Source organism: Bactrocera oleae, chromosome 6 (genome assembly GCF_042242935.1).
Source record: "Bactrocera oleae isolate idBacOlea1 chromosome 6, idBacOlea1, whole genome shotgun sequence".
Classification (NCBI taxonomy): domain Eukaryota; kingdom Metazoa; phylum Arthropoda; class Insecta; order Diptera; family Tephritidae; genus Bactrocera; species Bactrocera oleae.
Window position 1 is genome coordinate 72,200,029 of NC_091540.1, and position 26,055 is coordinate 72,226,083.

The 26,055-nt window shown below is 36.2% G+C and overlaps 1 protein-coding gene across 4 annotated transcripts in view; it reads right to left on the bottom strand.

Annotated features, from left to right (window-relative positions):
• Positions 1-883: 883 nt before the first annotated feature.
• Positions 884-26,055, bottom strand: part of blot (bloated tubules) — a 52,416-nt gene continuing 27,244 nt past the window's right edge. For 3 of the 4 annotated variants that reach the window (XM_036364161.2, XM_070112169.1, XM_036364162.2), the window contains 4 exons: positions 9,497-9,728; positions 6,387-6,532; positions 6,004-6,140; positions 884-3,645 (listed from right to left, as the gene is read on the bottom strand). In XM_036364161.2, coding sequence (XP_036220054.2) covers positions 1,764-3,645; positions 6,004-6,140; positions 6,387-6,532; positions 9,497-9,728 — 2,397 coding nt within the window. In that variant the 3' untranslated portion in view covers positions 884-1,763. Of the gene's footprint in view, positions 3,646-6,003; positions 6,141-6,386; positions 6,533-9,496; positions 9,729-13,040; positions 13,466-17,354; positions 17,476-26,055 lie in introns of those variants that run through there. The other variant, XM_036364164.2, reaches the window with a different exon arrangement.

Consider the following 26,055-nt stretch of genomic DNA (forward strand, 5'->3'; position numbering starts at 1 on the left):
ACACAGACAGTGATTCGCCAATCCGATTATGCCCATCTACGAACTCGTCCTTACCTTTTTGCCAAGGATTTCAACTCGTCTCGTCATTTTGATCATTTATATACATACAAGTATAACCCTATATCTATCTCGAACAGTTTTAGATGATACAAACAACCGTTAGGTGAACAAAACTAATATACTCTATAGCAACATGTTGCAAAAGTATAGTAAGAAAACTCTAGGCAATATATTGTAAGCAGAAAGTGCACCTCAGAAATGCTTTGAGAATTTTAAAAAAGTATTAACATATGTGTCATATCTCGTGAAGATTTCTTCGAAAGAAACGAAATCGTTTATACTTTTAAATAGAAATGTAACTGTATTTTTTCTGCAGGGCTCCAAAACACCAAAGAGATGAATCTCATTTAAATACGAAATAGATATAATATATAAATATAATAATGTATGATTTAGGGATAAACAACAATAAAATTAGAGGTGAATTCTTAATCAATGATAAAAAAAACTGCTTCTGCTTCGGATTTCCAAAACAATTGAATTCATTATTGAAAACATAGATATTTTCAGCAGAATCCAAACTAAATCGTATTAATTTCATTGAATAAATTGCGGTAAAAGTCAAATTCTTCTTTTATTATTAATGGGTGTATGCGTTAAGTGCAAAATTTGATTATGCATGTGTATCGAAAAACCGGAAATATATGTATTTATGCATCTTTAAAAGCATAACTAGTTAGCAATAGAACTGCAAAACAAAATAAAAAATGTAAATTTGAAAGCGAATGTGTTCAAACACCAATTTATTTATATTTTTTTATGTGTATAACAGTGCTTCATACTTACATACATTCCTGCAATATATTAAAAGGCATTCAACACATTTGTTTCTCAATGTCTTTCATTTAATTTTATTTACTCAATTTTAGTAGAATTTCTAATATTATCATTCGTTGCATTCTTTAGTTTGCGCAGCCAACAGAAGTGCGGCTATTGGCTTAACACAATACTATAAATTCAAGTTATGGATGACAGCTACGGGCTCACTTTAGTGGTTCTCAATCTCGGATACAAACATACTTCTTAATTTCGATTAACAATTTTGTCCACTCGAGCCTTAACTTCATTACTTAAAAACTTCTGCCGCGTATTAAATTTTGCGTTGCATACTTTTTCGCGCTCCGAATACAATATTCCTAATACATCCGTTAAATACATTCCTTAATCTTACATTCTCTATTTTCGTATCTCTTTTATGGATAAACACAATTTCTCTTTAGTTATGATTATCAGTTATTTATTTATTATAGTCCTTCTGCAACGCTCGCGCCTCCAATCGCCCTTTTCTTAAAATTATCTATGAACAAAGAGATTTTCATTCGTTAACTTTAATTACTTATAGTACTCGTGTTAGTCGTTTTAATCTGAACTCTTCAGTTAAAGCTTATACAAAATATCAATTCATTAATTTTAGCTTGGTTAATTATTTACAAAGTTTTTGTTTTCAATTTGACCTTAATTAAAAGAGAGAATAGTACTCTGCGACAAGTATTGGAATTCAATTTGGAATTGTCTAGATTTTAATATTACACTACTACAACTACAACTATTAGATGTCTCATTATTACTAATGCTTTACTACAATAACTACAAAGTAATTTTTATAACGAATTTGTCTTGGGTACGGAAAAGTCTTTTGTTGTATGTGTATATTTTATATTTGTATGTTGATGCTTCGTCGTGGCAGCAAATGTGTTTGGGCCTCACAGCTCCGTGGAGTATTCCTGCGGATTCACGGTAAACTTCCGCCAGCAGATATGGTCCGCGCTGCCATTCGCGTTGAGGGGTGGCAGTTTGCCGCCGGCGATACCTCCTACGAGACCACCGCCGCCCACACTCACGACTGAGTGTCGATTGTGTTCGGCCATGCTGGTGCTGGAAGAACGCTTCACGTAAGCGGCGCCGTGCGGACCACTGGCACCGACTCTGCTCATCGGGTTGCGAGCGCCGACATTAGCTGTGATGGCATTCGAGCTGCCGTATGTAATGGACTCGTTGGAGGGTGTTATTTCGATGCGCGTCGCATGGCGACCATCCTCAGAAAGCCTGCGTATATAGACAATCTCACGATGCTTGTCGGTATTCGCGGTGTGCGGACGCATGGCGTGCACGTGGCTTGGGGGTGGTGGTGGTGGGCTAGACAGTGACTCGTCCTCAAGCTGCTGGTTTTGGTATTGTCTGTTTTGATCTATATACTGTTGCTGTGGTTGTTGTTGTTGCTGTGCATTTGAACGTTGTTGTGGCTGAGCGCGTGAGCGATTGGAATAACGCAGCGGTTTGCCATCACTGTTCTGGAAGGGCATAAACTGTTGTGAAACACCTGGAAACTTATCAACGCTTATGTCTTCCTCAATAGCGGAATCACCGAACATTGACCCGCTGTAGTTGGGCGAACTGTTACCGGTTGTAGATTGTTTCCAGTTCTGCTGCGCCACGTGACCGTTCGCATATTTACTAGAGCTGGAATATTGTCCTTTCTTGATAGAGTGCGTGTAATCGCGGGTACCGCGTCGGCGAAGCGTGAAATCACGCCGACCAGTATCTTGACATACCGAACGCCATTGCTTCCAAGCATGGCGCGCTAAGGGATCAGTTGGTCCCCACTCCTTCGCCGATTTAGAGGCCTCGCAGATCATGCCGAAGAAATTGTACTCAACTTGACGGAATATCTGCACACAAGCTATTATGAAGATCACTGCCAGCGCGAGTAGAATGGGTGCCCAACGTGGTACATACTCCGCCAGCAGATCATACTGATCGTCGTCCGAACACCACCACACCAACAACGCGGTAAGTATTCCTGGGCAAATGCACCACAGCCACATCCAGCCTTTGAAAATCGGCCGTCCAATTGAGAATTCCAAATCAGTGTAGATATTCTTGACGCCATAAATCCAACTGATCGCAATCAACTCGAAGACAAGTGCCGTAATTAAGATTGTGCCCACGATACGCGTATCCAAAATGCGCGCAATTATGAATTTCGGCGCGGCCAGAGATATGATCGTCATTACGAGCGCCACCAAGCTGATGACGTAATTCGGATGCCGCGGCACCAACCGTGTGACCGTGTAGATGGACACCGTCATTGCCACAATAGCGGAGATAACAATCAATGCATAAATTAGTACGGGTATAATGCGTGCAATGAGCTCGTTGCTGGGACGATCGTACATGACGCGATCGTAGACTGCTGTGAGTGGCTTGAGTTCCTCAATCATGGATCCACTATTCGCCGAGAGGTCGAATTGCACCATAAATAAGGTGACAGCAATTGCATTCACTAGCAAGTTAAAGCACAGATATACGATCGATGTCCGCACGGCGTCGCCTTTGTAGAGAAATTTCCCGGTGACTGCGGGCAAAGCGCCGAAGCCGCAGTTAGTAGCAAAAAGTACTTGCATCAATGCGTTGAACCAGATGTTGGAATCCATGAGTAGCGTTGAATCAAACGGCCAGAGCTCGGGAAAGTAGGAACGCTGGAACGAGTTGTGCACTTCCCAGCCGGTGAGGCATCCCAGCAACAGAAATCCCAGTATGCCGAAGAAAAAGAGGCTGCGGCGCAGGAAACGGCCATTGTGCGTGCTGTGGAAGTAGAAGTGACAAAATATTCAAAAATCTTAATTTAATCTTTCATATAGTCATAGATTAAAGATGTATGTATGTGGGTATGTACGTATTTCCACCATCAACCAATGAAGGTTCTGAGTGTATTTGTTCTCATCGGTTGGTATTACAGCCACGAATGAAGAATAGCTTATGATGTCAGATGAAAACATAAATTAATGTCAAATTCGAACATCAAACAAGTTTGTAATTAAAACGTAATTAAATAAAAAAAATTCATTCAATTGTGAGGTAAAAGCATAATTTTTATATTTTATTTGATTCTTATTTGACTAACAATAAACAAAAAGAGAATTGACCAACCGCTTGAGACAATGAAAAGAAGTATTCACCAAAGTGACACAAGCAATGGACGCATGCGTGTGAAAAGAAACAAATTTAAATAACATTTAAAAATAGAAAAATAGTTGCGGATTTATACAATTTGACAAGGCTTATGTCAAACCCAAGAAAAAACAAACATTTACATAAAATGTTAGCTGGAAATATCCAAATTAAGATGAAAGATTATGCGGATGTATCAATAAAATGTGTAAATGGCTTGCTGCGGGTATATCTATTAATATTCACGTGTTTGCAAGTGTGACTACAATAACACTAAAAATTTTAATTTATTTGCATGTAAGTTAATGTTACATTTGGGTATTTAAAGTATTTTCATGTCTAATTAGCTAATTTGCATAAGTATCTATTAAACTCGCAAAAAAAAATCTTATTAATAGAAAAAATTTTAAATAAAAGCACGAACATCTGTCACCAAAATTATTCTGCCCCTTTTGGAGATATTAAAACGTGCTTGCATCCACTAAAATTTTCTACAAAATTTTATTTAATTTCCTCGGCTTGTCCTTGTGACGTTGAAAAAATTTCTTGTTTTACAGATAAATCAAGTATGACTTAACCTAGCACTTATGCTCGAATTTATTATACTCTAGACTCTCCATACTAGTTCTATAAAATAAAGAATGTGCTTTCGTAAGACAAATTATACCAAAAATGTTTTTCACAATGAACTCGAACTTCTCCCCACGAAGCGCAACCAAGCCATTTGAATACGAGTGTAACTGTATAAATATATTGTTATAACAAGTAAGGATAGGCTAAGTTCAACTGCAACCGAACATCTTAGACTCTTGCAACTTGCAATGATTAGAGCGGGGAAATACCTTCAAGTGTTGGCAAAAATTTATATTCACAAAAGTGTATCGAAAAGCTTCAACTTCATTGTTCGAGGAAATGGTGAATGGATTACAATCAAATTTGGTATCATATTAACTTATTCTGAAAGTCATAGGCTCACTTAATATTATTACTATATTTTGCTTCCCGTCAGCGAAAATTATACTAAAATCGTTGGAGGCATAGAAATGGAGGAATGATTGCATTAAGTTTTAACGTTTACAGGTATACTTGAGAACTTATTTTCAACCAATTTTATAAATATATAAATCTAAATATATATAATATATGGAACAAAGTCAGACAGAGGTTTCAAAATCGTGCATATCAGGTATATGTATTTATTTAAGCTAGCTAGTTATTTTAGTGAAATTAAGAAAACGTACTTTTCGAATAACAGTGCATCAATGTGCAAAAAGGGATAAAATCGAGCAAAAACTTACCTTAGAACCCATATAACTGATATTCACGATTATATTTTTTATATATTTATCAATTTCTCTGCCATCTATATATCCTATATAATAATTTTCCACTTTCTACCTGACTTTAAACCGTTAACGTTAGTTAAAATGTGTAATCTATTAACGATTTTGTCCATCAATGAAGTTGAACCTTTTCGCTACATTTTTTTTGGTATATAAAATGTTACCAACACCTAAAGGTATTTAGCCTTTTTGCAAGTGTATAAGATGTTCGGTTACACCCGAACTTAGCCCTATCTTGCTTGTTTTAAATGAGATTATTATGACCGATGTTTTTTGACTGACTCGGAGTATCTCACTTCTTGCCTACGAGAATTGAAAAAAATCTGATCTTATCTTTAAATCAAAAAGTTTTTCACTTTGATTTTGACGTAAAGGGACTATTAATAATTAATTAATAATTGAAACTTCAGCGAAGATGAAGGAAGCAAAAGTAATCAGTATCTATTACTTGTTATTAATAACTATTTAACTGCACCTTTCAACACACATAATCAATTAGAGTGCGGAACTAAGCAAATACAAACAAATATAAATATAAAAATAGACTTCAGCTCTTTTTCCTCTTTATCGCCAGCATAGCATTTTGACAGTCATCAATTAGTTAAGTTAAGTAATCAATTAATTTACGATTCACTAACGAAATACTTACCACAACATGACCACAATCCAAATGCCGATCAGTCCAACGGCCAGCATGCCGAAATACATGGGATTCTCCCAGAAAGGCGTTAAGAACGTGCGCTGCAAGCATTCTTGTCCGCTGTTGCCCGTCACTGTGTAGCCATTCTGAATGATTTGAGGAAGTAGCGAAACAAAAAATAAAACAAAAATATTATTTACCGCAAAGGTGCCCAAATAACCGTAATAAAAATCCAATAAATTTGTGAAATGGTGAATTAATCACCGCTGCAGCCAGAAATGATTTGTTCGTACAATTAGTCACGGTCGCAATCCGCGCGCGCCAAATTAAGGCGGCAGCATGTCAGCAACCTGCCGACTATGATACGCGCAACTACAGAAACAAAAACTTACCAGCGCCATCTTCACATTGCCCACACACTCCCGAAAAGGCAGCGAATTAAAGATGAACATGCCGATGTAGGCCACTGCCAAGACCGCTTGCAGTGATACCCAAATTGTCGACAGCCATGACGCGAAGCGGCTAATGATGCAGGCGCCTATGAAAGAGAATAAAGAAGAGCGCAAAAGGAATGAGAACTATTGTTTGGGTTATAAGAGAGTTCAATCGCAGATAATTATATGTTAAGAGACTATGCAACAAACTGGCGCCTTTTAAAGAATAACATTTTTTTCATTAAAATTGAGTTTAAGCTCCATAGTAATAAGATACATTTTTAAATACATACTCTCTTGAAACATTTCAACCCCCTAAGAATCAATCATTTTGACTACCTTTGCAAAAATCTTGACAAAAGTAATAAATTTTTAAATCAAGGGTCCATTAAAATTTCACTAAAAATAAGGGATCACTTAGTTTTGGAATTAATGTGCATATTTGCAAAAAAAGGGCGATCACCAGATTGTGTTCCGGCAGTTTGCCAAGTATTTATTATTTGCTTCGTTTTCGTGCAGCTTCTTTGTGTGTGTAGTTTTGTTAAGTAGTTTTTTCATCTTGCCATTTTAGTTGATATTTTTTTCTTTTCTTTTTGCTAGAATTTATTCTCAAACATCTATTGGTTTTAATTTTTGCAGATCCATTCCGCCGTCGCTTTGGCCCTTAGCATTGCTCCTCTCTTCTAGGAGATTCTCTCTTTTGGATTTCTCTTCACTATCTCGCAACAGCTATTGGACTTACAACCCCAACTGACTGTCAGCGTCTACTGTCGTCTGTGTGAGTTGTTGCCGTTGTTGTTGCGAGCAGCGTCAACTATTGCCGGCACGACAGCGAATGTGGACTTTCGTTTTTACACAAACGGGACACACGGATGCGATTTTGCGATTTTTAGAGTTACTATATGCGTTTTCCTGGTATTTTTGAAGTTGAATTTCCATATTGCACGTTGGCTTTCGTATTCGTATTACTTTTTGCATCTGTTTAAATCTGATTGGGTTTGCTTTTCGCAAATTATTCATTGATTTTTATGTATATGTATTGGTTCGTAATATCGTTTGCCCACAATGGAGATTTTGCCTTAAGAGTCAGATTCAATTTTTGCTTTGCTTTGTGTGTCATTTTCAACTGTAAATCATTTTCCATTTTAGTTGTGACGAAAGTTTGCATATATGTCTGTTTGTATGTATGTTAAATTCATTTCATTTTAGTTGCCAGTTTTCAGTTTTCAGTTTGTTTTAGTAGTTACTCAGTTGTTTTTGTTAGTTAGTTTGTTGTTAGTTAGGTGGCACAATTTTGAAACGGGTTGTGCCCAACCGTTCTGTACTGCGGAACACCAGACCGCCCGAGAGCAGAACGAATGGATGTCCTATTTGTGTTGCGTTGCAAGGAAAAGACATCCGCGAATTGCAGTCAGGTTGCAACAGCAATGAAAATCGGGACAGCATCTGCTTGGAGCCCAGTGGGTGGCTAGCGATGGGCCGCTCCCAGTGGGTAGAGTGCGGACGTGTTGGTCCTTGCATGCTGTGTGCTGCGTGCAACCGCCGCCCACTCTTTACAGCTGTTGCATATGCACCACATGGTGTGTGTGTTCGCTGTGCAAACTAACGAACACTCCTGCTGCCGAGACGAGTTGCTGTTGTTGGCGGAGCTTCAAATGAAACGAAGTGCTCCATCGGCTATATGCACACATACACACATACATCTGTATGATTGCACGGCACAATACAACTGTATATAGTGAAAAAAATCAAATAGATATAAACTTGCATACCAGTACTCAGATGTTCATCTTCACACACTGACAATGAATTACCACATAATAAATTACTGAAAATGTGTGTGTATTCACCACACCGGAAAATCACTTCAAACAACACTAAACAAACAATGCCTCGACAGCAACCCTGTTGCTAAATAGTGCTTTAGTGAAAATCGTTCGAAAATTGTTGCATAGTTTTAGGCGAACTATTAACAAGTGATTTAAAATAGCGGAAATTATTGCTGCCACTTAAATGTATTCTTATTCCCAAGCAAATACACATATACCATACATATATATTTGTATGTATTGTACATACGTTCTTTTCTATATACAGTTTTTTGCTTTAACAAAAAAAGCAGCGATCCGTGCAATACAAATTTACTTCAAATTATGCTAATTTAAATTCTATGCACATCTTCCCTATGCTTCGAGTTCTTCGTATTATCAAAATGACAATTTATTATTTTGAACTGGTCCATAATGCCTCAAACTCTATGTATAGGCCTTCTAGTGTATGGAAAGCATCTCCAAATCACTACTTAAGATCCTGCCTCCTTTTCGGCGAATGCTCGGTAAATTTGTGTGGTTTGCTGGCTTTTAAATTGGGATCTAACAAATGTTTTCTAATTGTCGCTCTACTCAAATTATGATTAATGTCATCCTTAATCCCTTAAAAGCTAATATTTTGGTGCCTTCTTACTTATTCCATGAATTTTCGGTCAGTTTATTTGTCTGTCTGTGCTCTTAAGCCCATATTTTTAGTTTATTTCTTAAGTTTAGGCAGCCATTTGATGGAATGAAAATTATATTTTGTTATATTTAATTTAACTATTGCATTTTGTTTTCTTTTTTTTTAATTTTTTTATTAAATAGATAAATCCTTCGTCGTAGGACTTAGTTATATTTTACTTACGCTTATTTTTTTTTGAAAAAATTCTAACTGAATTGTCTTAACAGTAACGAAACGCTTTAAGGTCTAGTGAACAAATTTAAAAATTAAGGACATCACAGTTTTCGTATATAACCTTACACTTATGTATTCTAAGCAAACCCGAATTAAAGCTGACTTTCAATAATGTTATTTTATCGGAAAATGCAATTTCCGAACATATCCCTATTCGCACTTATGTTCATGCATATGCCAAGTTTAACCAAAATTGATTTTTGTTCGACTCAGCTTTAACAATTTCAAACTCTACTCAAACTTGTAAGCTCACTATTCGCTCCAAATTTAGCACACACGCATAAACACTTATCTAAGTTATTTATTTAGTGTTGGTTTTTTATGACTATTGTATCACTTACCTTTAAATATGGGCGAGGCGGTCCAGGTGTGCGCAGCACTTTGGCCCAAAAACTGTCCCACTGATATCTCCAATAAAATAATTGGCAAGCCGACTAGAAACAATAGTGTTATGTATGGAATCAAATACGACGAACCGTATTTGTCCAATTCTCTCGGGAAACGCACGATGTTGGCGTAGGTGACGTTCAAGCAGATGCACAGCACGAGCCCACGAAATATCGAACATTTTGTCTGAAACAGAAGAGGAGGTGAAGAACGCAATTAAAACAAGTGTTTAGAATTTTTGTATATTCAAGGCTCATTAAATATTCGAGTAAAAATTACAAAACAGTTGATTACTAATTATATTAGTTTTATTCCATTTTTTCCATGAACTGAAGCGCTGTTATGCTAGTTTATTGTGAAAACCCCTTTTAAACTTATTATTTCACAGATTTTGTTTGAATAATGAATGAAGGTAACTTATAAACCAGGAAGGGTCCCTCTTAGGCATCCAAACTGAAAACTAATACCTAAGTATTTAACACCCTTATTTACTCAAGGAATTTAGAAAAGGTACTTGGTTTGGTATTTATGATCATTTATTGCATAAAACGCTGCTGAATCAGCGACTCTTCCTGTTTCATATTTGCAATTGATTTTATATCGATCTGACCCACTGTGCGAGGCATTCAATGACAACAAACAGCAGGCGCTGTAAAAGCCACGCCAATAAAAGTAACACCAACTAAGGAAATTGCAGTAATCAAGAAGAGCAAATCCACGCTTTGTCCGCATGTGAGCCAGTATTAAGTTGGGGAGAAATTGAAAGTTTTGCGGTTGTAAGCCGCGTCGATGCTGAAAGTCTTCAGATACACGCAAAACCGGAAGATAGGTGAAGGGAGGCAATGGTGCCATTAAATAAATGTAAAAGCACCTAAATGTCGAGGGAAATGCTTAAGTGAATGTGAAAAGAAATGTTTAAGCAATTGCAGACTACTTTACTTGTAGGATGAGCGCGCGTTTACACAAATTTAGCAGCTTTCAGAGCTCAACAAAGAAAGTGACAGCGCTGCAAATGAATGATATTACAAAATAATTAAAAGCAGCTCAACAAAGGTATGAAAATACTTTCCCACCAGCTTAGCACCCGGTTATGTACTTATGTACATATAATATATACGTATGTATGGAAGTGCTCTGCGGCGAGGCGACTAGAGAAGAATTTGAAATTCGCGAAAAGACAAAGATAATCACCGCTAAACTGAAAAGGAAAAATAAAACCGAAACAATAACAATAACAACAACCCATATTTACTGCACACGACTACTTGAGTGCTTCAATTGCACTTAGCAAAACTTGTTAGAATCGACTTACGAAATTCGCAATAAACTGAAACGAGTGACCATAGAAATAGGAGAACACAAACGACAATAATGTTATGCAAAACGGCTTATTAGCAAGTAAGTGTGCAAAAAGGCAATTAACAACGACGAGTAGAGAGACGAAGTGAGGGGCGCAAGCGAAGAAGCGAACAATGAAAAAACTACACTGAAACACCCGTTAAGTGGAGCAGGGAAAAATTATGGGCCGAAGTGTATTTTCGATACTCAATAATAAACATGTGACAGAAAAAAAATTATGTAATTTACCTGTATGTAATTAATATTTTTACTTTATTTATTTGTTATTTAAAAATATAGCATATTTCATATAAAAAATAAACTTTTTTATTATGTAATTTTTTTCTTTTCTTTACTCGTATTTAAAGTGTTATTTCCCACTTTCTGTGTTTCTTACTGATTTCATTTAAGAGATCACTGCCAGCGACCTCGATTTACCTAATTCGACACAATGTGTCCTACTATTTTCACACATATCTGCGTAGAAGCAATAAAATGAGCATTTCAAAGCATTGAAAGACATTTATTCACAATTGCAATGGTATTGTAATCGTATTGACGATCATACAAAAGTTTTTCTTCGGTACCGATGTATGTAAATATGTGTGCGGGCGAGCGTAGCACTGCAAACAACATCTCTGGTTGGTCTTCTATTACTTTACCGCTACTTATTTGACATTCTCTTCCCAGGCATTGCATTTACAACAATTCACCAACTGAACGGCAAACGATTTGCTGTCAATGACTTCAAGTGAAATGAACCGAACATGGTAATCCAATAGTACTCGCTATCATTTATTAACCATCAGTCAACAAAAGCGTACAAAAACTGCAGTCAATATGTGTGTGCGTATGTATGTGTAAATTGTGTGAAATATAGTCCAATGAATTAGGAAGACCTGAGAGGGTCGAATAGCTCGTTTACACGATTGTGGAGTGTTACAGCCTTTTATACACCTTTTCTCTGATAAAAATTAGATAAATAACAAATAGAGAAATTTTATACTGTTATCCAAATGCTTGTAGTTTTTAACTGGTCTTGCAATTTAGGAACGAGCGTTGTCTTGAAGGAAAATGATTGCGTCGTGTTTAGTCGCAAATTCCGGGCATATTTCGGCAATCGCTCGCTTTTATTTGATGAGATGTTGTTGATTTGGCGAAATTGCTTTTTCTTGTAGCGTTCAAGCATCATTTCTGACATCATCTCCTGAAAAATCGTCTGTCATCGTCATTTGGGTTTAATCTCCTTGCTTTTAAATGTAATAGGCTGCGTTTATTGAAATGACTGTTTGAATGACTTCCAAAGAATCTGCGAGCCCTTCTTGTGGTTGGCAACAATCTTCATCGAGTAATATTTTCACTTCCTCATCTTCAAGTTTTTTGGCCATCCTGGCATTCCTCATCTTCCAACCACCTATGGCATGTTCGATAAGCTAAAGCTAGAGCAAGTTCACCATCAACTTCCACCAAAATACGATGGCTTTCAGATGAGGTTTTCTTCATATTACAGTAATGAAGAACTCTTTGTTGTTGCTTACGCTTCAAAAAAATTATATATACTGAAAAAGACTCACAAAAACAGTAGTTTTCCAACGCATGTTCGGTATATTTGAATAATAGAATAATAATAAAGTAATGCTATCTTTTAGCATACCGCACGAATATAATTATAGACCCAATATACTTGTAAATAACACCATTTTGTAGGAGTAGAGCATACTTCTTTGGTTACTAGGAAAAACGTGTACTAAGTCTTACGTTATGCCCTACGAATGAATAAACTCGTAGACGCCGGACGGAAAGATAGACATCTCGAAATGATAAAGCAAATTAATATTCAATGCAATTATTTTAGTTTTTATGTTACGTAATATCGTAAAGTATTCATTACAAATTTTTCTAAATACCAAATAATTGTTTTTTATTACTTCAAGTACTTTTAAATGTTGTAATGATATTAAAGAAGAGCGGAAGTATTTTCCGCATTTTGATTTATAACTTTGGTCGAATGAACACGAAACACGCACTACTACACCCATATAAAACGAGCTCATAATACGTATTCACGGGGCAAACTTAATGCAATAAATAACAGTAATAATTTTAATAAGAAAATTTAGCAGTTAACAGTTAATGCACTCTCCACACCAACACACTTACTTTGCGATAATAACGGAATGGCACATCCTCATGCACGACGTATAAGTAATCTGCTAGATACTTTGTTGTTGGTATCTCCATCTTGGGGCAGATTTTGTAGCGTTTGTATGCGCAGAAGAATTTGTCATTTTCTTGCATTACTCGGCGCTTCGGGCAAATCAAAAGCAAGCCTCGCTTCGATGAACACCCAAAAAGTGCTTGAGAGTATTTTTATTTGCCTTAATTAAGTTTCGATATCACGTTTCGACACTTTGTTTTTGGCAATATTTTCCGTTATAAAAGGTCGCCATGCAGGTGAAAGTAGGGGCGTTATCATGCCTCGGTCGCTTAACGTTTCTTTTATTGTTATTGCTATTATTATTATTACTTTTGCGTTTGTGTTTTTGTTTTTGTTCCTACTTTTCAAATTTCACATGTTAGCGCTACTGAAAATATTAATTATTACGTCAAGACTTTCCAATAACTCAAGTATCTGTCTTTTTTAGTGAAAACTATTATTTATATTTCATTGTAATTCCTTTTCTTTGTGATTTTATTGCATGCACTTCACTTTCTTACATCACTTCGATGGGTGTTTGCATACGCAATGTAAGTTATACGTAACGACAAAAAAACTGAAATTATTTTGGTGGTTTTATTTTAATATTTGATTTTTATTTCTGTTTGTTCGCCATTTGGGGAATGCGTAGCCCGAATACTCAATGAGCAGCCAAGCTAAGCCCACAAGCGGCCCAAAAGCAATTAGCACCAGCAACAAAGTCGCCACGCATGCGCAGTCAATAATTACCGAATGTACTAAGTGACGAGCGTGGAAATGTGTGTGTGTTTGTATTATACAATATATTAAGTTATTGTTGTGGTCATTAGACATTTCGTTTTCATGAATTTTATCGACGTTTCATTACATTTTTTCTACAACTAATGAGCTCGCTTAGGATTTTCCTCCGTGTGGGCGGGCAGCTTTGTTGCCTCAGTAACAAAAATTAAATTTTGAATTTGACTCAGTAACAAAAAAAACGTATTAAATCGTCGTGAAGGAGAAATTGAAGGAGAAATCCATCAATTTGCTAATAATGACCAATATTGTTCATTTTAAATATTTGGCAATGACGAAAGCTAATATCCGCTTAAATTAAAATATTTTATACATAAACACATCTGTTGGCACTTTATTCATAGCAGGTAGTGCTAATACAAGTTTTTAATGAATAACCTAAGAATTAATTAAGATTGCTGAAACCTTCTATGCAAATCGAAGCCTTCAATAAATAACTAGCTCTCTTTTCAACCCGGTCACTTGCCACAAAAACTTATACATACATAGATAATGCCGGTATCTCAGTACCGCAGACCAAATGATTCGCATTGTGGCATTCCTTCTATGCAGAATGCGGTAGCTAAGCAGTGAAGCTTCCATTCATTCCATTACATATTTCAATAATAATTCCGTAGAATATGTGCCCTGTGTCTTGCCAGCCATGAACTGTCGAGTACAGTGAACGCACCCACTTTTAAATACATATTCACTCCATTGAATTTGCCAAATTTGGTGTAAAAGGCAATGAGTCTAAACCAGAATAAAGAAGCACAGAACAAAACACACGCACCGAAAAACCCGAAATTAGCTTTCGTTTAAGAAGCAGAACAGGCACAACCGGAAATTAATTAATTTGCCAATTTGAATACTTTTTCAATACTTAAATATATAGAAAAGAACACAAATACATATAGACTTGTGTAAGTGCGGACAGTTTAGTCGAAACGAATATATATTATGTCTAACGAACAGGGCAATCCAATTGGTGACTCCATACGGTCGTGCTAACTAAAATTTTGGTTATATTTTAAACTGTTTAGCAGCTCATCTGAATTTTTTATTCGGTTGGAACTTATGAGGTCACACGTCTACACTAGGAACAAGATATCCACAAAGAGTTAATGTTGGGATCGATCCGAAACCAGTATTTTAATTTTTGTTGTAGTTTCATTTGGGGAAACATTGTCACCTCTAGACTTTTTCCTATCTAAACGCTAGCTAAAGTTTTTCAAATATAACAGTTTTATCAAAACATCAAATTAAATTTCTTGAATATAACGTCTCATACTTAATGACTTATTTAATTTTAAAAAATAATTGAGCGGTTCAGCCTTTTACAATACCCTTTATAAAACAGAGTTCAAATCGATGAAAACATTTGCCAATTCTCTTCGCGTTCGGTTTCGGTCTGTCTTTCTTATTCTAAGTTTATTCATCCGATTTACATTTTAATTTTTGTATAAAAATGTTCATTTATGCTTTATATTTTATGGTTATGTCTCAATTTTTTCGCAGAGGAAAAAGCTGCACTTCGCATTCATATTTAAATTTAATTTATCGCAATCAACAACGCATACGAATAATTCATTGTAGTTGTTATTGGAGCTCCACTAATTGAACAAAACCTTACTTTTTCTCTCACAACACTAATGTTTTATTTCATTTAATAATTTAACTATGCAGTTCGTCTCTATTAATAGAGCGACTGGTGTGACATCAACAATGCATTGAATATTACCAATGCATGTTGTTGTACGGAGAAAAGAAGAAAGGAATGAGCCTATATCTGTCTTCCTACATAGAAAATGATTATTCCGAGCGCTATCTGATTTCAAGTTTTTGGAATATACCCTGATCATTTACAGGTATTTAAAATATCTACTGATGCCTTAATTATGGGGTGTCTTTCTGAAGTTAATTTAAGATTTTAAGTTAAAGTAACTTGGTTTTTTATAACAAAATGTTATATGGCCACAAAAGGTTGCTTATGAAGTTTGCCAGGAAAGACCAAAGATTACAGAAAGTTGCTTAATGGTTTTAAAAGCAGCGACTTAAGAATTTGAACCTTAAAGTAACTGCTCTTGGCTCAAACCAGAGTACAGATAGTAAGAATAAAAAAAGTTGAATCCGAAGAACCGACTAAAAAATTATTTGATTTGACTTCACCTAATTTTGATACATTGTAAATCAATTACCAACATTAAATAATTAATACCACTTTAAAACAATTTTTTGCATTCAGTTAAATTATTTCCATTTCGGGTGTTCTGTTTATAGCTTATAGCCTTCACAGTCACTGCCAAATTAAGTGAGCTAAGCGCAGTGGCTCCCATCTGTTAGCAACGCGAATTTGTCAGATGCCATTTTAGTCGTTATTTATGTTACGTGAGTTAGTCACCGGCGCTTTAAGGTATTTAGTTGGTTTGCCATTTTTACCATTTTACATATTTACACACACACATACACGTATGGACAATGTATGCCGCATATTTTGGGCACGCTTAGTGTTGAAGCACTTTTTAGTGAACCGTCGCACTTATCAGCTAATATTTAACAACAACAACAGCAACAGTGAATGCGCACACAATTTGTCCGAGCTATCGACTTAAAAGCCGCACTGATTCCATAAATGCCAACACAACAACAAACACCGACTAAAAGTTGAGCTTGTCTGAGCGCATATTCGTATTTAAAATGAAAAATTTCTATTTTTTTATTTGTTTTTGTCATTTGTACACAATTTACATATACACTGTATCTAAATGTTGGCCCGTTTGTGTGTGTGTGCCTCATTCTCAATATTAAATTGAATTAGACGAGCGTTAATTAAATTCAAGACGTCAGTCGCGCGCGACATATGAACTTACACTTACAACAACAACACACAATAAATTAAACACACAGAGAGTAGGATAAAAGCTGGAATACACCATGTCTAAAGAATATCTTTTATATTTTTTAAACTTTTTCTCCTTATTTTTTATTTTTAATTTTTTTTTTTTTTGAATTAAAGTATTCCGCTTAGCGTCAAATCTCGCCGGAGATCGCGTTCGTAGGCGTTGATGTTGCTGATGCCGTCAGTACGCACATCTGTCCACCACTTCGGCTGAGCAACGCCTGATTGTGGCCGCAATGGCGAAACGCTAGCAATAGTCCATTGTGTCGCGGCGCAGCGCAAGATGCTTTTTCTGCGCAGCCGGTTTCGTGTCTGTCTAGCTTTTTAGCTGGTCATTGCCAAATAACTGTTGATCAACAATAGGTGTATAATCGTTGATCGTTGTCACGGTCACCGGTGCACTATTGCGATGCTTTTGCTTTGAACCACAACTGCCGTCGCGGTCGCCATCGCCGCCGATGTGCCTAAGGCCAGTCAAAGTCGCAATTTCAATTTACGATTTTTTCCGCATTCTCATTAAGAATTCTTTATGAAATTCGCCGAATTTAATTTCTGTTTTGTGCGCGATTTTGAGTTTCACAAATGCTAAACTTTTTCCTACCCATCACTTCTTTGTTAGAATTTTCACTATAAATTATCTTCATACGATTTTTTTGTTATTGTTATTCGCAGATTTTCTATAGTTGACATTACCGCGTCGCTGGAACAACAGACACTCGCTCTCACCGGGTAAGACCTTACTGACGGCGCATGCAAGAGCGCTGAAGACTCAAAGCCCAGCCGACAAAAAACTAATGCCTCTTGTGCCACCGACGTAGGTTCACTTGCACGTACACACTATCAGCCAGCGAGCCACACACGTTACAACGCGCGCATTTATTTCCCGATCATCGTGTCTGTCGGTGTAAGCACAAACAATCACCGCACACGCATTCTCCCTAATTGACTGACTGAAAACTGAAAACAGCGGTAAACAAGAGAGTCGGCACGCGGCTTTACACTTTTGGTAACACAGACCGCCATCAAACTCACATGGCGTGGCTCGGCTGCCCAAACGCCAGCAATATGTTGTACTGCCTAACAACGCGACGGCAGTGGCGGTGGCTCAAAGTTGCCCGAAGGCTTCATAAATAAACTCCAATATAATGCAATATTATAAAGAAAAAGTTAACAATCGCGGCCTGTTCTCATTCGCTCGCTCACTGCGTCACTCGTTCGAAACGCTACCGCCGACTAAACGACTTCTCGGCTGTCTAGTTCAGCTGGCTGGCTGTGCCGTGTTGTGTTGTGCCGGCCAACTAATCGCTTGCTTCTACTTTACCATCAACGCTCCGTTCACACACACACATATATATATGTGCATATGAGGTCTCCACATGCTTCACGCTTTGCTCTGTTTTGTTTCCGCTCTTCTGGTAATTGCGACCGCAGCACCGCGCCCCCTCCGCCCGACGCTCAGATTCACCATGCGCCACCAGCTTGGCTTTCTTACCCACAAGTCTAATAGTCTCCGGGTAAATTTATGAAAAATCATGCCCCATACATGCACACCTGGGTTATACACAAATAGTTCAAATAAATGTGTGTATGTGTGTGTGTGTATATATGCATTCTTTCATTCATACAATTATTATTTTTCCCTTTACTTTTCACATTCGATAATTAGCCGTTTTGCGATACAGTATCTTGTTGCTTCTTACTCAGAGCACACACAGTGGGAGTTAAAAGTATGAAGACTATTTAATGATTTTTTCTATAATTTTTGTTAATATTAGTTAAATGAATTTGACCCAGACTTTTAAAAATTAAATAAAACTTTGTTCTTCGATAATATCGACACAGGATCTTTCTTATGGGCTTTTCACTCTCATCGTCGCCTTTCTCAAATGTGGATGGTTGACTCGGATGGATGGCGAACTACTTCACTGAAAGTTTATGCGATTCCTGTACTCTCGGTGAGGTACTCTGCTTGAAACATTTTTGATGAAAAAAGAACATGAACATTTAAAATTATAAAAATATACTGGCTTTGTAATAAAATCCGTTAACCGTTATTTGCCATCATTATTTGATATGTTCTTGTATTTGTTTTCTATCCGTCTTAATTGATGCTATTGTTTCTTAATTCGTTTTCGTTTTTTAATACGAACATAATTTATGCATAAACATCATGAAAGAGCCATAAACAACGTTGGCGTCCGGCATATAAGGTATATAACCTCAATATCATATCATAACTGTTCAATGGTATCCATATATTGTGCGCATATTTTATGGAAGTTAATATTCGATTGTCATTAAGTGTTGACTTAATTAAATGTTCAAGCATTTTATGGGTCCATTGCAAACACCTTTGCTGCGATGGACAAATTTGGAAAAAAACTGTTTCAGTTCACTGGACTTACTATTTAACATTTATCTCTAGCTATAATTGCGGCAAGTGAGGTGTTCATGAAGATTCTGCGGTTTGTTTATAAGTTTTCTAGAACAAATTTTGGTTGTAGGTCTATCTAAATATAAAAATCTGTAATAAATTGATCTATCGCTTTGGGCAGTACTGGCCTTTTGAAAGTACCGAGTTTAAGTTTCTTTAAAATTTCTTCTCCAAATATTCTTCACTGTGCATGAAGGTGTTTAATGCGACGTTTGCATGTCTACAACAATGGTTCTTCATGTTCGATGCATCTGAGCACGGCTCTTCAACGTTAAAGACACAACACGATGCAACTTGGTCACAATCCACTGATTCTTCTGCAAGCTTGAAAACGCGATTTTTAACTTATTTTTACGAGTACAAACGAGGCATGCTATTATGTGATGTTATTGTTTTTATATGTGCATATCTATTGATATATATATATATACATATCGACGGCTCTACGAAGGCACTTTAGGGCACGACAATTTCTTTATAAATTTCGAAAATTTTGTTCGTCTAAATCCAAAAGTATCTGTTATATAGAGGAAGAACCTTGGCCGGTAATAAATGTTCATGCACCGAGAATGCGAAACAACAAAATCAACAACCCACGACAATTAGAATTTAAGATATTTATAATCTAACAAAAGAATGACCTATAATGGAGCAAGAAGAGGAAGTACAGTTGGCAAAGTAAGGTGCCGCAATACATAACGGTTAACGCGCATTAGGGATCGGTGGAACAGTGAATCTCCACCGGAGGGGGGAGGCAAAGCGTGTGGAGAAGCAAGGCCGTCGTCTCACACAGTAATTTGTATGTGTGTTTGTATGTATGTAAAGACTTTTGCAGTATTAATTGCATGCATAAATATTTACATGCAAGTACACGTGTGAGTGTGTGTGTGTGCCAACTAATTGCGCAATCCAAAGGTAGCCAGTTTGTAATTAAACTTATTAAAATGCACGAATGCAGTAGCTTCTTCGTTTTTAAACACTTCTAAGCACGCAAGCGCCATTGGGCGAGTGGTAAAAGTTCATTTGCTTTTGCACGAATACTTTTAGGTGAGCACTGTAACTGCCGAGTGGTAGATACAAGTAGGCAATGCTGCAATCATAGAACTAAAAGCGATGGAGATCATGCTTCTTTCTACACAATGCATGTTTTGCTCGAAGCAACACGCGCACGAGAAATGTAACACAAAATTAAAAACGACAAGAACAAATGCAAAGCAATCTTATATTTGATAATCTGGTTCAAAGACGTAACATATCGTTTCCATATGAAGAACCCAAGCATGCAGAGATGTTTTGAACATGCAACAGCAACCACGATGTGCTTAGAAGACAAGAAGACAAGAAGGCAGAATTAAAAAGTTATTAGGAAGTAGCGGAAAATTGCATTTATGCTGCAATCACAGCGCCAGAGATGATGGATAAAGTTACTCTGGCTTATATGGTATAATACTTTAATACATCACATTTGCCGACGAATTATTTGTCGCTAACAAAAACTAAACCTATATAACCAAAACACCACTACAACTCTTCCGACGATTCATTACCAAATATTTACTAAATTTTATTTGGCATTGATATTAAGACATTACAAAACTTGATTTTGGATGACCGTAAAATTAAGTTTATTGGTATAGTTGACACTCTTAAGTAATCAAAAGAACGCATTGAACATTGAGTTGAGTATACGAAAGTTCTCCCCGCATCAACTATTTTGTCGGGATCTGACTACCTCACCAATTCTTCGTGCTTGATACCTCAATCGGATGCTCAAACTTTAGAGGCAATCAAGAGATAATCGTCTCGATTAGGAAGCAGAAACAAATGTACTACACAAATTTTATAGAAAAGTTACAGAAATGCTAAAATAGTACAAAAGGTGTTTTACTTTAAAATATTACGATTTTTTCAGCCCCTGACATTTGCTAAGCACATAGTTTTTTTGCGAACTTTGCTGACCGTCCCTCTACTGGACGACAAATCGTCAGATGTCGTGAACTTTTTCTCATATTTTAACTCGTTTCAGTGAGGCAATACCATTGACTTTACTTTTTAGCTTACTAGAAAGACCTTTTCTTTTTGTGATTTCTTGAATTTTAGCTAAACAAATTAAATTTTTTAATTTATTTATTCAAATTTCGGCACTTTTCGGCTTTGAATTTAATTAATAGCCAGCTAATGTTATGAGTAGACGACAACGCATTAATAATTCCACTCACATGAAATTATATTGGAAATGAGCAGAATTCGAAAAGTGTTAAATGCCTCAAGCGACGCAAGTTAGATTTAAATGTCTTCATTTTTATGTGTGTTGTTTGGCTAACAATACTAAATACGCTACAGAGGCACACTTTTACTTATTATTAACTCTAAGTAGAAGAGAAAGCTATTTGCCTATTAACGCCGATTTCAGTAGAACACAAATCACAAGTGAATTTTTTCCTATTATCTAAGTATACTTAATGTGTGTATAAATGAATTATGTCAAGAATATTGACGTGAAAAAACGTAAGCATAAATGCCAGTACTTGGCATGCTTCAATGCGGGTTATGGTTATTTTATTAATTTGTTTGTAGAAAGAAAAAGCCCTTTTTCTGTGTTGCATTCAAATATTTCATAACAAAAATTTTTTATATTAAAATATGGCATACTATTGTAGAAGTTGGCTACCCTGCTTCATATTATCATAGCTTCAGAGTGCATGTTTGTTCTTCCTTTCACTATCTTTAAAGAATCGGTGGAGGATGACCATTACAATGTAATAAAATATACCTCAACCACCTTATAGAAAAACTTCCATATGCAAACCACGAAAACAAGATATCACTGACGCAATGACAAGTACTACCAAATCGAGAGCAGAGCGTAAATTTACACATATTTACCAATGACATCAAACAGGGTGATATATGAATGGGCTGCAGTGAATTCATGCACGGATACGCACCAGCGCATATTCAGTTATAATGACAAATCATGTTGTCTTGTGCTGGTATGTGTGTTTAAGTGCTTTTTAATATACCCTGTAGGAAATTCAACGCATAGCATGTCTACAACTTCAGCTATAAACGAAGCAAAGTAACTCGGTAATCTCGTTATATTCTACACTGATATGGGTAGAAGTTTCTCATATTGAATACAGGTTAGGTTAAAAGGTCGATTCTAACAGGGACACCTATGAACGGTGTTTCAAACTCAGTCTTAGAAAGTCTGGACAAAGTGGCTGGACAAGGAGAAAGCGCACGGATGTTTCCATAGTTCAGTAGATCTCTTGAGTTTTACTCTAGATCAAAAGCATCTCGCAATCGCACGGAAGCGGGAATACAACTATTGAGGAAAAACACGGAACAATAAGAAGTATACGAGCATGTGCGATAAAATAGTTATATAAATATAGAAAACAAAGCGAATGGCTCTCAAAAGCATTGGTAAATTAGTTTTGACATTATTTCAAGAGATAACAGATTGTTTAATTTATTAAAATAGAAAATTAAAATTAACTTCACAGCTCAATATTCAACCAATTTGAAAACAAATTTTCATGTTTTGAGCCCCAAATAGTTGCTCAGCTGTTTAGCCACTAAGCGTAAGTTTCCCATTCCTACAGGGTACATTGCAGATATATACGTATATATGTGTAGAGATGAATGTCTCAAAAACTCGCTACTATCTCAAATAGCAAATTGTAACGGAGGTGATTGTGGCAGATTGCGGAATATCCAACACAATGTGAAATTGGACCTCGCATACCATTACTAGCTACTGAGAAGCGACTGAGCAACCAGGACGTATGATGAACAGAAACTAAGTGAAAATTGACGAGGGGCGAGTATCATGAAATTATTGTTAAGTTGTTAAGGTGATATAAGCGAATTCAATAACTCAGTTGGACTCACACACACCCACACATTTAAAAGAGTGTGTTTGAGCAACAACTGCATCAGTTGGCACTGCGCAGTATGAGGTGTCCAGCAGTTTCACACTCCAATTTCCTACAACAACTCATTTTTAATTACAACTAAGACATATTTTTGCACATAGTATGAGTACATGTGCAAATAAATATGTATATGTATTCAAGTATATATGTATGTATGTTTGTTTTAGTATTTTCAGCACAATCACAGAGCGTGGCAAAAAGCAAGAAAAGCTTCAAAAGTTGCACGATGCAGACAGACAGACAGACGATATAACAAAAAGTTGTCATTAAAGGGAACGCTGACAATGTGTGACAGCGTCAAATTTCAATGCTGGTGCGCTCGTTTTTGTCCACGCCAAGCAATTCATATGCACAACAACAGAAATACATGCAAACACTTTGAAACACATTCATACAAGGCAGTAAGGCACGAGTTTTTAGAAACAGTGGCGAATCGCCTGGGTGGACCACTTTATGTCATTCCAAGTCACCATCGACCATTTTCTAGCCAACAATTACAAGAATATAAATTTCATTGTGTGCGAGTACGAGCATAAAGAGAAATATGCGTGCGTGCCACAAAACAACACAACACAACAGAACATTTTTTAATTGCCTTTAAAGCCACAAAATTCCATAGAAATTCGGCTTTTGACTGTCAGCTTGGAAAATAAATTATTTTTCGGTTTTGATAGCGGTTTTTGTGTAGCGTTTCAGGGTTCTTTGTTGCCAAAATAAAGCCTCACAATAAGCTGCCGGACAAAGCTGTGTAGTTATTGAAAGCGTGTTGGGCCAGTTACTGGTTGCAATTATTACTGGTCGGGCCATTAAATTGATTAACCCTGCAAAGGTAAACAACAGCAGATACCATTTAAAAATAGTTCCTTTTTAACTCAGAAAGTTGCCATTAAAGCTAGAGCTTCTAAATTTTTTTTTTCAAAGCTTGTTGAGAAAAATTTTCTTGTACAGTTGTTTTCTTTCTTCTAGCTTACAAGCTTTCATAACTCGATAATGCCAAAATGCACGCGGCAATGATTCTCTCGGTGAACCACATATCTAACATCGCATTCATAAACACCCGCACTCAAAAACCAATTTCAATTCCATTTGCAGTCATAACGGGTGTTTGTATTTCAGCGAATGAAAACTTGTTGTTGCTCTCACTAAAATATTCATGTATTTTATCAAATGCTCACCACTTTTTGTTGTAACCAAGGCAAACAGCCGCAGTCTCGGAGATTACGATAATCATAAAACCGATGAAGTAACAGCCATATTTATCTTTATCTCGGCAAAAAACGAAAATTGAATTGAAAAAGATTTGAGGAAGAGGGGGAGTAAGCCAAAAAGTAACAATAGTGAAAATGGAGATGAACTCGGCAATGAATTGGCTAATTCAATCGGACAGCAAACAAGCATCCACAGATTACTCTTTTTTGTCCCTCTGAAGGTGTGTGTATATGTCTGCGTCTGCACAAACTGTTCGTTTTTAATTCCCTACTGAATATATATCGCTTATCGTATGTGTGTATATGTGTGTGTATTCTTGAGGAATGATAATTACCTGCTAAGTAAATCGATTGGGTTTATTAAAAGCGATTTGAGAAAAATGCGCAGTTTTACGAGCTGCCGTTGAAAACTGAAACACACACGCACACATACACATGCATAATCACACATTTCAATAACTATTAGTTGTTTGTTTTGTTCGCGTTTACAATTTCGCTGCGTCAACGCCGGACCTAGCGCCACTTGCCTAACGTCATAAGCAACAACACCAACAACGAACGAATAGTTGCTGTGCGCTCAAGTGTTGCCTTGAAAATCAGCGTAGGAGGGGGAAGCAAGCGGGTGGCCACAATCAATAAGGTGGATTACTTTTACTTTGCTTTCAACAGCGAAGCCTTTTGTTTATACAAATAGTTCGCAGATATATTTAAATATTTGTTTACAAATTTATATTGGTTAATTAGCAAATTCGTATGTAAATAGATCTCCCGGCTCATTTTGTTTTGTTTTGACTTTTATTGCATTTTAAAATTAGGTAATATGTTGCGTTTCGTTGTGAAAATATGATCGATTTTTTTTGCACCAATTTGGTTTATTGTGACTTGATATGTTTCTATTGAACTCCTTTTTGTTGTGATTTAATATATGATATTTATAACATTTATCAATGGATTTAAAAAAAAATATTTTTTAAAAGAAATATTTTGATTTCATTTAACATGTTTTCATCAAATGTAACCTTTCTTCATTTCATTAGTAAAACTTCAAAAGAAATTATAAGATACTTGAATAAATTTATATATAATTTTTTTTTTTTTTGAGAAGTGATTTTTTTATTCTCATTGATTATTTCTAGTTCATTGCTTTTTTCTTCCCCGCCTTCGATTTCTACTTCCATTTATATCAGCAAGGCACTAAACACAAAAGACTTAAGCAACGAACTCGACTAACTACTTTATGTATTAGCAATAAATAAACATAACAGGTTTTTATAAACTGGTTTTCGGTTCAACATCGTAAAATACTGCGAAGATTTTTTATTTAATTTCAGTACATATTAATTAAGTATTTGGACTTCGAAACAATTTAAAAATTTCTTAAACACAAAGCTGCTGAAGAAGTGCCCATAATTTCTTCTGTAACTGCGCCTGTAAGTATGCAACGATGTCGTTGAAAAGTCATTTTGAAATTAGTAGATTGATACACATTAATTCATAAACAGCTTTTAGGCTTCGGCAGCGCAAAATCAAACGCTGTGCCATTAATTATGTTTGAAAGAATTGAATAGTATATATGTACCTATGTATCTCTTCATATTTTTTCTTGCTTTTTGAAACAGTCCGTTGATTTTGAATACATATGAACTAACGCGTGCAAAGCACAAGTATTTAAACTGAATAAAATGTTGTATAATTTATGGCCGGCTCTCTATTTTTTAG